This window comes from Amphiura filiformis, chromosome 5, assembly GCF_039555335.1.
Source record: "Amphiura filiformis chromosome 5, Afil_fr2py, whole genome shotgun sequence".
Lineage (NCBI taxonomy): Eukaryota > Metazoa > Echinodermata > Ophiuroidea > Amphilepidida > Amphiuridae > Amphiura > Amphiura filiformis.
In genome coordinates this window covers 28,088,300-28,105,485 of record NC_092632.1, presented here as the reverse complement: position 1 = coordinate 28,105,485, position 17,186 = coordinate 28,088,300, and the positions used below count along the sequence as shown (strand labels likewise).

Below are 17,186 nucleotides of genomic sequence, written 5' to 3'. Positions count from 1 at the left end.
GAACAGACATAGTTGTTGCAATGAAAAATTGTGGATCAGTGGAGCAAATTTGTTTGTATTGATCAGTCTGAATCCATCTTATATGTTGCATTTCCAACTAAGATATATAGAAAGTAGCATCTTTCAAGTGATTCACAGAAGTGTGTAAAAACCTGTGGTGGGCATCGGCCAAAGCAAGCTTGCGTAGAAGGCAGAAGCACCAAATTTTCCAATTTGGAATCTGCATTAGTTTGTACCTATGAACTTGAAGTCTAATTGAACAGCTCAGTTTAAAGGTAATTTTGGTTAACTCTACTGCAGATTTTACCAAGTTGTAATCGCAAGTGTAATCCACAAAATTTGTAAATATAGATAAGTAAGAAAGTGGTTTATTTTTGTCCCTTGCAGACTTACAGAGAGCATCTTGAAGGACAGAAGCACAAGAAGAAGGAAAATGCTTCTAAGACAGGTGTAGCCGTCCCCGCAAGCCGTGGTTCACAGCAGGGTCTGAAGTGTGAACTGTGCGATGTGTGCTGTACTGGCGTAGATGCATACAATGCTCACATCAGAGGAGCTAAGCATCAGAAGGTAAATTTCAAACATTAGTATTGTAATGTTGATTACAAATAAGATTCAGCCTTGTGATATACCTGATTTGTCCATATTTGTTTATGTTTTTATATATCATCTTCCTCTTTCCCATTCATGTAAAGAGAAAAAATAATCCAGAGTAAGTAAAAAATAATTGGGGTTTGCTCCACAGAAACATTGGGTTTTTTTTTTTTTTTTTTTCTTAATCCGAATCACAGCCCTGAATTTTGACTCTTTGTGGGCTAACAAAATATTAAAATCCTGTGTGGCATAAGTGTGTTATTATTTAACGGGGGATCAGTGTAGAAAAATAAAACTTGGTGTTAACCATCATCCATAACTAAGTACTAACTAATTACTTGATAAAATAATTCTAATCTCGTAGGTACTGAAGCTCCATACCAAACTTGGCAAACCAATTCCGTCAACTGACCCAGTGAAGCAGGCGGCGGCGGCTGCAGCATCCGCATCAGCTGCCAAGCCCACCACTGCAGGAGCTGGTGCATCTGCGGCAGCTGCTAAGAAGCCTGCCGTTACTGTTAAGAAAGCTGCCACACCTAAAATCACTTTTGTTGGTACGTACACCATTGCACATGTAAATTGAGTTGATTGTAAGTCTAGTCAGGCCTGGATTCTCACAGGAGAATATGGCGCCAATCCTTGATTCACACAAATTTAGGATTGGTAATGATTTACTTATCTACCTCCTCAAAATAATAAAAAATACTGCTGTGATGCTGCCCTTTATCCATCACCAAATCAAAATGGCGATTGTTATGTTTCCACGCAACCAAGCGATTGTTTTTGCTGTTAAAATGCCCCCTCAAACAGGTTTAATTGTACAATGTATTAATGATTGAAGTGATAAATTCTGTAATTTGCCATGGTTAAACCAGGAGTCAACTTGTGCATAATGGTACATCTTTTTCCTCGCTGTGATTACTTGTGTTTTCAACTGATTGAGTGTAGGAATGTTGTAAAATTTATGCTTGTTTCTAAACTATATAAATGGCCAAATTCCACAATGGTGATTTCTCTTTCCCACAAGCAAGTTCTGTAAAACAATATTTTCAACATTTCTTCATTAAGGTTAGATCATAGTTGAGCAATGTGATAACATTGTTTATTTGTTGCAGGTGGCTCCAAACTTTTGAGTACTCCTGGTTCTGAGAAGGTCGAGGTCAAGACCACGCAGATCCCTCCTGCAGCGTCTATGCCGGCAACACCCACCACACCGGAAGATACTCCATCTCTGATGGACTTTGATAAAGATGTCGTACCTGTGGGTGAAGATTACATAGAGGAGGTGAAGAGTGATGCCGGCAAAGTGATCAGCTTCAACTGTAAGCTGTGTGAATGCCGCTTTAACGACCCCAATGCCAAAGAGATGCACATGAAGGGACGCAGACATCGTCTGCAGTACAAGGTGATGTCCGTTAATAATAAATAATAGTGACATTAAAAGGACGTTTTGTGATCCACAGCCTCATCCCCCCTCCCCCCACTTTCCTCAAAAAAAGTTGAGATTTTTATACCACTGGAAACCTATGGCTGCATGTTTGTGAACCAAATATTTCTTGCAGATTAATTCGTTTAGCAAAAATATCGTCAAATTTGAATTTCGTTCTGGTATACCAGAACGAAAATACAACAGTGGCCTATGGAGCAGTGTAAGTGTAATACACATAATCATGCATAACTCGTAATTACGCAAAATCGGAATCAACTGAAATTTTGGGAATAGGCTTTTTTCGTGGATATCTACTGAAAAATGTCATAAATAGAGGATGCTAGGATCACCAAATCCTCCTTTACATAAAATAAAAGTGTAAACGGAATTTGCTACCTCTCCTTTCATCATCATCATCCCTCTCTCTTTCCACATATCTTCCTTCACTGTAATTTTTAACACTTTGTGAGCAACATAAATTGTTCTATTAAATCAAACCTACAAATTTTGTTATGTTTACAGAAAAAGGTTGATCCATCGTACGTGGTGGATTTGAAACCGTCAGCTCGATCTCGCAAAATGCAGGAAGAGAAGATGCGTCGACAGATGGCCAAAGAAGAGTTCATGCGCCAACGTGAAGAGGAGAACCGGTGGAGAGCGGAGATGAGGTAAGTGTTGTAGTGTTACTATCATAAAAAGGTACTTAAGTGGCTGTAATGTTTGATTTGAAGATGTAAACTTGGGGCTTTAAATTAGTTTTGGCATGGCAGACTTGGATTAAAACGTTAATAGCAATTAAGAAAGGAGAAATTAAGCAACTTGCAGGGATATTTGTAGTATTACCTCAGTATTGAACTTGAATATCTTGTGATTTTGTAGACGCTATGAAGAAGACATGTATTGGCGTCGCATGGAAGAGGAACACTACTGGGAAGAGCGCAGGCGCTATGAGGAAGAGATGGAGTTCTACGAGTGGCAGCGCCGCCGTGGAGTCCCTCATCCCCGTCCCGTACCACCCAAACCACCAGCAGCCCTCGAGATGCACATGAAGAGACCAGACACCCAGATAGACAGACATGTAATGGCTAAGCACAACACCATTTATCCATCAGAACAAGAGGTCAGTTATTGCAAGCTTTTGTTCATATATACCAAATTCATTAGCAGCACAAGCAGTTATCTATTTAGGTAAACGTTGACAACTAGTAATAACTGGTCCTGCTTAAAACTAGAACTGCATAGAAACCAGCTCCATAAAAGGGCATTCCAGGATTTGTAGGAAGTTATGATGATCATCTCTGGCAGACCAAGTTGGATAGCAACAATAGGAATTTGGTAGTTTATGCCGACTATAATAGCCCAACTTGTCCTGATTAGTGTTGTACCTCTGTTTACTCTCACAGTTGGGTGGTGTACAGAACATGGTCTCCACTGTAGAGAAGGCCCTCCGCCTGGTATCCGACCACATCGCCGAGGAAGACAATCCAGCTGGTATGGAGACAGATGCCAAGGAAGCAGAAAAGAAACCAGCAGAGATCAAGACAGAGCCAGCTGATGGAGAGAAACCTGAAGGGTATGTAGTAATGAAAGATTGCATTTAAGATATGATTGGTTATAAATATTCCAATTTTCAAGATCTTGCTTGCAAAACCAATCAACTGGGTACTTAAAACCAACATACATCTATGTCCATGAAACTGAAATGGTTAAAAATTATTTTGAGCTATTATGTAGATGGTTAAAAAATAAAGCCATGCCCTATGATGTGAACCGATGCCAAGAGGTGTAGCTACTGGATACTAAGGCACTCTGTCACCCATGTTCTTCCTCTTCTTTGTTTCTTTTACTTCTTCCTCTTCCTTGTTTTCCACTCTGCTACCTGTTTTCCCACTGTGCCTATGTGTCTGGAGGAGGCCACCAATGATCCATAAGATTATGAGAGCTGAGGGTATCAAAATGTGAGCCTGAATTCAAAATTCAGTGCACATACATTCTATGTTTTGTGGAATATAGTAATATGATGGAAGACATGTTAAAGTTGAGTCGCTGACTTGCTGTCATTACTGTATCTACACGCTATGCAGTTGTCTGGGTGAGAAGAGTGAGGGGGAGGGAACAAGATGATCAACTGCAATCATTATCTTCAATGTGTCATCATCCGTGATCTACATTTTCTCACTTAATTTATGCACACATACAGGACCAAGAATGAGAACCAACCACCACCGAGGGTGCTCAAGGGAGTCATGCGTGTTGGAGTCCTTGCCAAGGGCCTGCTTCTCAAGGGAGAGCGCAACATGGGACTTGTGGTCATATGTACTGAGAAACCAACTCGCACTCTACTAGAGAGAGTCGCCAATAATTTGCCCAAACAAATGCAGGTATGTAATGTATGTTACTTGGGTTGTTGGGTAAGAAGGGAAAGTGGACCTATGACCCCATATATGGAATATTTTTATGGAAGTTCTTTATGATCACAAAACCACAAAGATGACACTATAAATGATACCACATAATGTATGTATAAATGATACTGTAGATCAGACTTGTAGTACCCGCACCCGCACTCGAGTCCCAATTTCCGCACCTGCACCCGCACTGCACTACTGCGGGCTCGGACCCGTACACTGCATTTCATGCCGTGGTTTGACTTCGTACCTGCACTGCACTCGTACTCATGGACTGGGACCTGCACCGCACCCATGACCTGGGACCCGGACCTGCACTCCATGGCCTGGGACCTGTACCCTTACCCGTCCTCATGGTCAGGGACCCGTACCCGTACCCATGGGTACGGGTACCATACAGTACATGGTTACACAAAATGCAGGAAAGTGAGAATAGAATACTCTCACTTCCCAAATGCATGTTAACTCCACTCATGAATCCCACTGTGAGTCCTCTGATCATAAATTCATAATTAAAACAAATAGGTTAGGCCCACTTGGCCTACATCATGGATGGGGTTGGATGGGGAGTAAATGGAAAGCTATAGCAAATGCCTTTAAATTTATTTTAGCCTGGTCCAGGGCCCTGAAAAAGATAAATCCAGCCCTGGCTACACAAAATGAACATGAATGCTGCACATGTACAATGTAGCAGCCTGTGCACACTACTGCCACCCATACACATGTCTCATTCACACAATGACTGATCAATACAGAAAAAGACCCAGCAAAGATGTTTTCTTTTGTGGTGAATTTCAAGTTATCATGTTAAAATATCATTATTTTAGCTTCTACTAATCATTTTGATATTTTCCATTCAAATACACTCCACTACTTGTATGCTGCACACATGTATAACTAATGATAATGTGACTGGTGTGACTTTTCTGCCAGCCACATATGAGCATACAGTGTACATACTTCTTGTGCCAGGCTTGGGCTAGTGCATCTGAGACAAATGAATAGAGAGGGCCTTACCATACAGGAATTTGGGATTTGATATTGAAAGAGATTTAAAGGAGTTTTAAAATATAAAATAAAACATGGATATAATTATCCAGATGTGCATAATTAATGGTAATAATTACAATGATTAAGCTAATGGAAAATCTGTTGGATGTGTATTGTGTATATGTGCATGAATGTACTTGGAAAATTGACAATTAATTTAATTCCAATTGATGTTTAAGATAAATAATTTTTCCACATTGTACATGGATTGATTGGACTGGAATCGGACTGGGGTCGACTTCGAGCCCGAGTCCTATTTTTTGACCGAGCTGAGCTAAGCCTTTTAATGTTCAATTCTGAGCCGAGTCCGAGTCCAGCAAAAAGTGGACTTGAGTCCGAGTCCAGACTTGAAATATTTAATCTCTTCTTGTACATGTTTAATTAATTTAATTTAATTTATTTATACTCATACCCATAATTGGACCCATACCCGTACCGCATTCCATACTGGGACCCATTACCCGCATACTCGAGTCCCAATTTCCGTACCTGCATACCCGCACTGCACTCGTGGCTTCGGACCCGTACCTGTACTCATACCCTATTTTGACTTTGGACCCGTACCTGTACCCGTACTCATGGACTGGGACCCGTACCCATGACCTGGGACCCGTACCCGTACCCGCACCCATGGCTTGGGACCCGCACCCGCACCCGTACTCATGGTCCGGGACCCGCACCCGCACTCATGACGGGTCCCAATACTACAAGTCTGCTGTAGATGGTTCAGATTAATTTGAACAGTATGTATTAAATATTAATTTTTGGTAGGAATCTGACGAGAAGCTGGACATCAAACTATGTGTTGAGGAAGCCAGTATCGTAGTGACCAATCAGACTGAGCCACAGATGACCATGAAGATCACTCTCACCTCGCCTATTATGCGTGATCAGCCAGAGACAGGTTAGTTTATCGCTTCCCAATGTGAAACGGGAGATGGTTTGGTGATGGGTCTTGGTTACCCTAGAAGGATAGTTGATTGATAATCTTTCCATCCATAGTCATTATTTCAACCACTTCTAACTGGAATCCAAAAAACTGTTTATGGATCATGTGGTGTACCACAGCAGGCAAACACAAAGTTAACATCTAGCAACGATTGTGTGCAGGCCAATTTACAGCCAAATTGTAAGTTATCTGAAGTGACCAAGCAATACTGCTGTGAACACAACTGTGAAGAACGGTTACAAGTTTTAGTTACAGTGCAGAGTTGATGCACTGTGTATTTCATGCACAGTGAGCAGTTCAGTTGTATAACAGTTGCACTCTGCACATGAGGTACACAATGCATCTGCTCTGCACCATAACTAAACTTGTAGATGTATTGATGCTGGAGATCAGAGCCTTGGTGGAATTGTTCAAAAACAAGTTGATTCCTACATGTGTAAGCAGTCAGCCTATGGAATCCAATCTTCCAGTAAATACATTGAAAGAAAGAAGAACATTTATTTTCCACATGATCCATTAGAAAGCAGTGGTGATGGTGGATGGTGTGGGTGTTTTCTATGCAGTTCTCTTGCTCTTTGAATTCACAATGAAAATGTTAGGGGAAAAGCAAAGTTGATTGTTCCACATGGCAAATATTTTGTAATAAGTGACATATTCTTATATTTCTCTCCCAGTAGTGTCTCTTGATTTGTGGAAGAGGCTTCACCAACAAGAAAGTGCAATATCTGATCGAGAAAAATTTTAGTTGCAAACTGCCCAATTTGAAAACTTCTGAAATGTATAATCTTTGTTTATTTGTGAATTGAAAGTTGAAATAGAAACGATCGATTGTGTTTCATCAAATGCATCTTATTAACAAGTTTTCTTTGCAGGAGAAGTAAGTATATTCCACATGGTAAATTGAACTTTGACCCGTAAATTGGCAGATCTTTTTTGTAATTGATTCAAAAATATTTTAAAACATGCAAAATCAGTGTTAATTAGTCAAATTATGTGCATTTTGGTTTGGACGTTCAAAAATGATGCCAGCTTTGGTTAGTTGCCCTGTTGTGACACATTTTAACCTTTTTGTGCCTAGACTAGTATTAAAAATCCTTCCAATAAAAACTAGTATTCTGGGATAGGCTTGAAATTCCTCTGTTCTTTGATCACACACAAACACACATAAATTTGGTCAGGCAAGTAAGAAATTCAGCAAAAGGCCAATGGCTAGACTGGCACCATTACCAAAAAATAAAAACTTTTGGAATATATTTTGGACACAACTGGTTTTAGCACACGCTTTTGGCTCATGTTTTATTTCTGATATGTCCCTTATTAATTTGCACTGAGAGTAAAAAGCCAAGTAGACAGTTGAAGGCAAAGACTGTGCATAATGCTAGGTATGATATAATTGCCCCTGACACCTTAAAAGTCACCTCGTTCTCTTAACCAACAGCACTATGAATTTTCTACCATTGTTTTTGTTATGATGAAATGTGTTGACTAATTGGCGACTTAACTGGCCTTTCAATATGCCAGTGAGATGCCTTCTTCTACTTCTCTCAGTCTTCTCTCCGTGCAAAGATTCTTTGCCCATACAGCTTCAGTACTACCAATCACGCACGCACAGGGCAAGCTCTCTCTCATTCACCTGAGGAGGATTTTTGACCATCTGTTGGGCCCGCACACGAGGGCCGCCTTGACTGACCGATGTACACTACCATGATCTGGGGGTGGCTTGAGGCTGCTAAAAATGATTTGTTATTTGTTTGAGGAGGCTTCTTTCTCTCTCTTTCTGTCTTGTGTCATCCCTGATATCAACCCACGCTGAGCATGTTTACCAAGCAGTTACTGAATGCTTAACCTATTATGCATGAGCACTGCAAGTGCAAATAGAGCTTATTTCATGGAACCAAGGGGCTAGACAGCTGCTAGATTAAACCACAGGCTAGTCTAACCAGTGTTAGCCAATTTTATTTATGTTGGTTTTTGTTGGTTTTTCATATGAATGTATTTATTGGGAAAGTCAGGCACAGGAAGAGGTGGGTATTAGAAGACATGAAATTATATTTGGACTTAAAAAAATTACACAAGTTTAATGTTTATATATTTTTGTGGAAGTCGGCACTGTGCTTTGGTACACAAGATTATTTTAGCACTTGAAAGCTTGCACATATACTTGGTAGGTGTAATTGTGGTTACAATGGTTGTTGCTTTTTTCATTGCTTAAACAAAATTACCATTTTACCATCAAGGGTATTTTGATCTCGGCATCCTGCACTGGTGATTGAGTCAAGACAAAATCATTAGGAGCTAGGCTTAATTTGTTCACTTGTTAACAACTAATATGTTGAGTAGTGATTTACATATTGAGCACAGTATATTGCAAGCCCTATAGTAGTGTTGTGTCATACTCCTCACATTTGCTTCGCTACCCCAGATCAGTACAGGTTGGTTGTGGCCCTTCTGTAGGTTGCAACAGTTGCCCTATAGCTGGGGGCAATAACCGTGGCCAAGTGGGCCCGACACGTTGGTCAAACACCCATCCCAACTTGGTGTGATACCAATTTTTGCTTAGATACTGCCAAAGATCCTCCGGACGTCCTGGACAGGCAAAAATGTCTCGAAGCCTTGGCAGCCTTACGCCATGCTAAGTGGTTTCAGGTTCGACATCCATGTATTCTATTTTTTAAATATTTAGTTGTAATACTTGTAATAATTTTTTACGATATTGAGCACAGTCTGTTCAAGAGGAGTGACAAGTTGTTGTGTGAACAATGTCTTGCCACTCTCCCTTGATCGCAGTAATTTCACATATGAATCCTATCGATAAAAATACTTGGAAATATCTATACATTAATCAACAGTAAGAGCTCAGTGGTTTTTATTTGCTGTAGTTTGTTGTTTCACATCCTACATTGGAGGATTACAGCGATGTGTTTTAAGAAAGCTATGTGGTGGAAGTGCAGAAACAAAATTCCGCAAAGAAAATGTTCCTTTGCTCCTAATTAACATTGGAAATTTTTCTCCAAGGGAATTAAAAGTTGCAAGACGATAACTGCTTTCTTCTTTTAAACCTACTATGTGAAATTGCTGTGTGACTGTTGAGCGAATTGTTTGTAAAGCAACTAATAGTAAAAAATAAGTAACATAACCATTTAAACAAACTCAGATAGAAAGCACATTCTGTATCTTAGGGTTAGACCAAATAATAAATTTTTATTCTGTGGAATTTTTTTCCTAACTAGGATTTAGCAAAAAAACCTTAAATATTGATTACTTGGAACAGAATTTGCTATTTATCTTACTGAGGTAACTTTTTTTTGACAACAGCTTAACATTGATGTTTTAAGTATGTCATTCCCTCAGCACCAATGAGGCATAGACATACTTAAATTTTAAAATCATTTTTCAGTTTTACTCATCATTTCATAAATTTGTTAAGGCAATTATTTAAGATACTTAAATATTAATTACAATTCTTAAGATTGTAAATGTATTGATAGATTTTAAGTTAAACAAATTAAACATAAGCTAGATTTGTGCTCCCATTGTGTACAAGTACTTCAATGTTCATTGATATCTTTCAGTATATGAATGGACATTGAATGCTTGGGGAAGATTGAAGTTGTTTACCATCACTGTCACTAAAGAAATATTCCAATTTTTCCCCTCTATATCCTGGTATTACTAACAGGCCAGGGCTACAGGGTTGCAGTCGTGTGTCATAGTCATCCGTGTCCTACGAGATCTGTGTGAACGCATTCCAACATGGGTACCACTCAATGGATGGGTAAGGAATCTATTTGGTTTGAATTTGTAACTTTTCGCAATATTGTGATGGCAAGAGTTAAACCAACATACACTGCTGCAGACATAGCATCTGTGTCCAACTGGAATATTTTTGCAACTAAATATAAAATGCAAAAAACAAAAGTTGAAAGTACTAGCGGGATACCCGCGCTTCGCGCGGGTCCGCGCTAGATGAGTAAATGGGAGCGTTCACTATAACAGGAAGAATTACTGAACAGATAGAATCATTGAAAAGGTACATTTTTATTTATCTAAATCTGTCTCTTCGATAGGCCTAGCCTACATTTTCTTTTTTTAGTTTGTTCTGCTTAGCTTGTGATTTTCCGTTTCCATGTTATTTATTTATTTAACCCGTTATTTAACCACATCTTTTTCCCGTATTTATTACGTCCTCTCATAGCGTGTCTCATGGACGTGTTCACCCGGTATCCTGTGACCCGTCCATGTACCTTTTTGTCCTTTATTTTTCCTTCTTTCCGTATTAGGCATATCATGTCCACTGGTCTCTGGCTCGCAGTCGCGTGGCTCTGCGCCGTTACTCGCCCATTGGCGTAGTGCGCATTACGCACGCGGCGCTGACTCGCTGCCTGCGCAGCTGCAGTATTTCATAACAAAAACCCGCTTTTTTACCCATATTTTCACTGTTTTTGCAGCCAATTCTTGACCGCTTTCAACCAAATAATGTCCAGGAAATTTCCCGTATATTCCTCGATCTCCTGTATGAATTTGGCGACATTTGGATCGAAACTGACGGAGCCTTTATAGCGATACATAGATACATACAACATTTCCCTGTTTATAGTAAGACTAGCGGGATACCCGCGCTTCGCGCGGGTCCCCGCTAGATGAGTAAATGGGAGCGTTCACTATAACAGGAATAATTACTGAACAGGTAGAATCATTGAAAAGGTACATTTTATTTATCTTAATCTGTATCTTCTATTCTTTCTTACATTTCCCTTTTAGCTTCTTCTTTATTTACTGTTTGTGATATCCCGTTTCCATGTTTTTTTTTATTGAATTCTGTTCTAATTATTTTAGCTTCTTTTTTTCTTACATTTCCTGATCAGTTTCTTTCCTTCAATTCTTTGATTCTTTCCCGTTTCATTTAGTTAACCCGTTGGCCTTTTACTCGTACCTTTTATGTCCACATTATAATTTAATTTTTCTTTATAGTACCGCTTCATGTTGTGTTTATACAGCACACATCTTTTTCCCGCCGCATTTATTACGTCCTCTCATAGCGTGTCTGCGGACGTGTTCACTTATTATCATAATCCCGTGACCCGTCCGTCCACCTTTTTCCCGTATCTATTACGCTACGGTCGTTAATATCATTCATTACGTGTCTCTCAGGCATGAGAATTTTCAGGTAAAAAACTGAATTCAGTTTTTTTTATAGTCAAAATTTCCGCAACTTTATTTAATTTCAGCCTGTTTTGGGTACTTTTTGCCCAATTTCACGCGCATTTTCAGTTTTTTCAGTTTTTTTTAGGAAAGTGCAGTCTCATGCCTGGTATCTGCGTCGTTTAGCGTTACCCGCGGGGTATCGCTGCGCTACGCGAGCGGCTTGGCATTAGATACGCCCGTGCGACGCGCAGGGCTAGCTTAGTAACTGACTCCTTTTTTGTTTACCTAGTATAGCAACGGACCACATTTTCACTGATTTTGAGGCCAATTCTTGACCGCTTTTCAACCAAATTTTTCCGCATTACCGTCTCCGTATATTCCTCAATCTCCCGTATGAATTTGGTGACATTTGGATCGAAACTGACGGAGCCTTTATGTGCATACATAGATAGATACATAGATACATACAACATTCCCCTATTTATAGTAAGATACAATAAGGCCATGCCCTATGATGTGAAATGATGCCTAGAGGTGTAGCTACTGGATACTAAGGCACTCTATCACCCACGTTCTTCTTCTTCTTCATTTCTTTTACTTCTTCCCCTTCCTTGCTTTCCACTTCTTTGCTTCCTGTTTTCCCACTGTGCTTAAGTGTCTGGAGGAGGCCACCAATGATCCATAAGATTATGAGAGCTGAGGGCATGATACATAATTGGACAATACAGCTACGATGTGTTTAGATGAGATTTTCATTTCAATGAATGCCTGTTTTGTTACAGCCCATGGAGCTTTTGTGTGAACGTGTCATAGCAAGCACTGGACAACCACTTCGTCCAGGAGATGCTCTGCGTCGTGTGTTTGAAGCTATTGCTGGCGGTTTGCTTCTACCAGGTACGTTTTATAATAGTTATCAGATGAATGGTACAGCTGAAATCAGTGTGTATGGCAGCATTTTGTGTGATAAAGTATAATTGAAAGAAGAAAATTGATGTGTTGTGTATATACCCTGGCCGCCAAAAGTAATCCTGTCAAAATTTCTAAGATTCAAAAATATCTTGATTAAGGTAAACTGTTCCCTAAGTGTTAGCTCAATTGTATTTAAGCAAACAAGCTATTTCCATAGCCCAAATTTGGCATACTTTTGGCCTATTCTACAATTATTGAACCTAAATTTAGTGGTGATCAACATTGTATTATGTACATATTGATATTTCTTGCTTCAGGAGGACCTGGTCTGTATGATCCATGTGAAAGGGAGGCAACCGATGCCTTGTCACATCTAACGCCACAGCAGAGAGAAGACATCACTGCTAGTGCTCAGGTAAGCTATTGTTTTGGCCAATCAGTTGCTTTCATAGCATATGTTACATGCACAAAATAGTTCAAAACTAATGTAGATTGCATAAAATAAAAATGCCTTGGAACTTGAAAGGTACAAAATATGTTATCATTGGAACTAATGTTTCTGTCCATTGAAGTTGCCATGTGGTCATTCAGTGTGCAAGACATTGCTCAACCTGTATGGCATGTAGACAATTTAACTACACTGTTCGCAATCTCTTGGTATGGCTGAATGATGCCAATCATAGGGATAATAAATATGGCAGCAAAACTTACGTGTCACAGACAACCATTGCATGTTGTGAAAGATCCTGTGTAATTCAAGAATATGGATAGAATAAACTTTTCGTATGTCTTCACTGTTGGCATCTGTAATTTCTGTAATTATTCGCTATTATCCAAACACAGTTTCTTAAGGAAACCAATTCTATGGCTACACAAGGTTCAAGAAAGGTTAAAGCAAACTTTTTATTCTATTCCCATTACAGCATGCTCTGCGGCTAATAGTATTCCGTCAAATCCACAAGGTCCTAGGAATGGAGCCACTGTATACCCAGGCTCGTAATCTTGGTCGTCGTGGGAACCGCAACCGCAAGAGGCGACGTGATGGAGACGATGCCGATGGTGATGATGGTAAGAAAATTGTGATTTTGTTTTTTAAAGAAAAAATGGGTAAAGGATGATTTTAAGTGCATTTTCATTGAGGTGATAAGTTGTAAAGGTCTATGTACTTCTGTGGTTTGAAGTGGGTGGAATAACAGCAAATAGTGGTTTAACTGGACATTGGTACTCTTGATTCCATAAAATGTTGATATTTGAGTAAGTGTTAAAATTGTTTTATTTACTAATTCGGTACCCTCAAACGTAAATAAAATATTTTCTATACCGCCCTCCCCCGTATTTGCCCCTCCCCTTTTAACTAAAAGGAACATAAAAAATATTAAGAATAGGGGAACACCGTTCTTGAGGAGACAATGGACAGTGCAAGAACCTATCGTGAAAAATTTGTGTTAAGTAAGTTAAGTAACCTACACCTTTTGAACACACCAACACGATACTACCCGACCACGACACGATTAGCATGATTAGTATCACAACTAGACAGGCAAGGCCTATATCATACTTACTATAATAGATCACCTCCAATCACGACAACTCGAACACAACTTACTTATTATGGCTACGTAGTCCTGCTGTTACTTTTTTCTTTCTAGCCAGAATAATCCGAATCTGCAATTGACTTCCAACAAGCTAAATTTGGGCTGAAACCCACCTTTTAACAATTTTAACAAAAATTAAATCTATCCGTGATGTGCACTGGTCTCTAGGAAAACAGTCAATGACTGGCCAACGCCCTAGCGCCTACCTTCGTATAACCCGCCTAACTCTTGCGTAACATTCACCAATGTTATACAAATAGGGTTCCTGGCTCATAACAGAAAATTCATATCTTTCCAGTAGGACCTAATTGGATTGTATATACAGTAAAACCTCATTATAACGAAATCTGATACAAGAAAAACCCTGTTATAAAGAAGTATTTTTCCAGAACCAAGATAAAAATTCTTTTGTTATTCATTGTTTTTACAACCCTGATATAACGAAATTTGGATATAAAGAACTAATTTCTCTGTCCCTGACAACTTCGTTATATTGAGTTTCCACTGTACAATTATGGTTTTGCTGTCTGGTGTCAACAAATTTGATTTTTGCTAATTTGACATGCTTATTTGTGGTTATTTATTTCCTTTTTTTGTTACGCTGTAAATAACGTAAATTTCTCCATTTGTGATTTGTTGCAGCTGAAGGTAAGAAAGATAAGAAGGAAGATGGAAGTGAAATGGAGACAGATGGAGTTCAGGCAGGAAGCAAGTAAAACTCACCTTGAACCAACCGACTGAAAAACAGATGTGAAGAAGAGAAAAAGCCTACTCTTGTAAATTATGTATTGCTATACCACGTGGTTAGCACTGGTAGCCTAATTTGTGTACAAAATCAAAACTTCCTATACCTTTGGGGAAACTAGAATGTCGTAGGCATCATAAAACGTTTCTTGTCTCTTCAATATGCAGGCTGTGACTTGCACTCGTTGACGTACATACTCTCCTTGTTATTCAGGTATTAAAAACATAACTATAACAAGGGATTTTTTTTCTGTAGCAGGTACTAGTCAAAAAGGTCTGAGTTTGTAAATTAGGTTACTGTTCTTTTGTTTTTTACTGTCTGTGAATTAGCTGATGTCCTTTCATAGTAAATTTTATTCCATAAAGTATTTTGGTAGTGCTCGCAATTGATGGTCGTCTTTATATTAAGTCGCACCGATAAGCATAGTATATATACCTTCATTTTTTGCCCAATCATCAGCATTTTTTCAGCTCTCCTGTATACTTTCAAATCTACCGGTGCCAAGATATCTTGTGACGTATTTTAAGGATAGCATAATTTTTGAAATTTTACATTATTAAAAAACAACATTTGGTGATGAAATGTTTGAAACTGATACATTTTGATTCAACACATGTGTTATTGGTATTCAGAGGGTGCACCCATCGGGGATAACATTTTGTCACACAGTGCGTGAATCATACTTGAATTAGTTGTTTGCGAGAATCTATTCTTGGATCCTCGCCGAAATTCTAGCCCTGCCATTCAAAATTCTAATGTTTGTTTTATTTTTTGTTGTAAGTTGGTAAAAATAATTATTGTTTGGTGCAAAATTGTGTCACAAAGTTGTTTAATGTTGATTAACCACAGGTTATAAAATCATTTTAATCATGAAAATGTGCGATTGAAGTTGAAATGACTTGCGGTTACATAAGCTTACATTCCCTGGCTACAAGTTTGCATACCCGATAGCAGTTGTTCCGATTGTATTGGATTTGTGTGTCAAAATATGAATGAAAAAATATTATTATAGCTTCCAATACTGCTTCAATGAAGATGTCATATTTAGTTACATAATCATAATCGTCAAATTATGTCTTTTCTATGGCCTTGCTATTAACAGGTCATTTGAAATTGCAGTGTGTGTTGTAAGTTAACATAAAATCATTACTGCATATATTAATAACATAGTATCATAAGTTAAAGAAAACTTCTTAAAAGTTGGTTCTCTTGGTTTACTGTGTAATTATAACTGTTGGGCATGAGTGTTTTGTATAGTACATGTTTAAAATAACAACAGTTCAATATATAGGTTAACTACAGTGTCTTTTTTCAGTTAAAATCTGAACATTTACCAACCTGACTTAACTTTTGTCTCTATAGCTTTTCCCATAAAAAAAAAAGACAGTTGATTAAAAGCATGAGCCAGTTACGGCTACGTACAAAAATATATAGTGTGAATTTTGTCATGAGTTTGTTCTGTGAAGCACTTCTATATTGCATTAGCATTAAAAAACTTGCAAGTATTTAGATCTCATTATTGTTGTTGTGTATTAATACTTTCTATGTGGTGATAAAGAATGGGAAAGTAGTAATTAAGTCAGGTCAGTATGTATAAGAACTGAGTTGAGTGTATTTGAAGTGTTGTCATTCAAATGCAGAAAATGTTTACAAGGCTAAACAAAAATCAAGTTTGTATCCCGTTAGCCGCGTGCGAGCATTTTGTTTTTGGGGCACCTACTCTACACTGATAGGATATTAAATATTTATGATTTGAGCCAAAAAAACGCATACCGCATTTTTGGTTTTCAAGCCACCCACAGAAAACAAACTTGGTTTTTTTAGCCTAATGCAAATGTTTTACCGATTGGTTACTTGTGAACTTTGTGTGATTCTTTGCCGAATCAATAAAGACGATGGTCATTAGCAGTGGACTTAAATCATTTTGTGTTGGCCTGATCATTTGTGTGAAGTAATTTTTAACATAGAACCTTATAAAGGGTTGTTTTACAATCAGGGTACATTTCGGCTGAGCACCATATTGTGCCCTCTTTCAAACATAAGATTTACTGAAAATTAAGTTGCCATGCCTAATTATTGGCCCCTATTAGTTCCACCTACAGCCACGAAGAAACTGTTTGAAATGCTTAGCAAATGATGAAAATATACATTTCTGTATCATTTTGGGACAAAATAGCTGTCTCATTTGACCTTAGTGAACTTTGCAAATGAAATATCACTGCCAGCAATAACATGAAAACATATTTTGACAATTCAGAAGTAATGTTTGAAACATGATTATTAAAAATTGAGAACCATGTAAGATTGCGACTGTTTTATTAATTGCGCCATTTCTTCAAATTTATGTTGAAAATTCCGTCAAAAA

At 38.4% G+C, this 17,186-nt stretch overlaps 1 protein-coding gene across 6 annotated transcripts in view; it reads left to right on the top strand.

The window, feature by feature from the left end:
* The window catches only part of LOC140152908 (zinc finger RNA-binding protein-like), a 34,773-nt gene extending 18,033 nt beyond the window's left edge, over positions 1-16,740 (top strand). For 5 of the 6 annotated variants that reach the window (XM_072175445.1, XM_072175448.1, XM_072175447.1 and 2 more), the window contains 14 exons: positions 388-567; positions 956-1,145; positions 1,707-1,996; positions 2,543-2,688; positions 2,900-3,140; positions 3,424-3,593; positions 4,221-4,401; positions 6,250-6,382; positions 8,988-9,073; positions 10,107-10,202; positions 12,355-12,466; positions 12,799-12,896; positions 13,405-13,549; positions 14,719-16,740. In XM_072175445.1, coding sequence (XP_072031546.1) covers positions 388-567; positions 956-1,145; positions 1,707-1,996; positions 2,543-2,688; positions 2,900-3,140; positions 3,424-3,593; positions 4,221-4,401; positions 6,250-6,382; positions 8,988-9,073; positions 10,107-10,202; positions 12,355-12,466; positions 12,799-12,896; positions 13,405-13,549; positions 14,719-14,792 — 2,142 coding nt within the window. In that variant the 3' untranslated portion in view covers positions 14,793-16,740. Of the gene's footprint in view, positions 1-387; positions 568-955; positions 1,146-1,706; positions 1,997-2,542; positions 2,689-2,899; positions 3,141-3,423; positions 3,594-4,220; positions 4,402-6,249; positions 6,383-8,987; positions 9,074-10,106; positions 10,203-12,354; positions 12,467-12,798; positions 12,897-13,404; positions 13,550-14,718 lie in introns of those variants that run through there. The other variant, XM_072175449.1, reaches the window with a different exon arrangement.
* Positions 16,741-17,186: the final 446 nt, after the last annotated feature.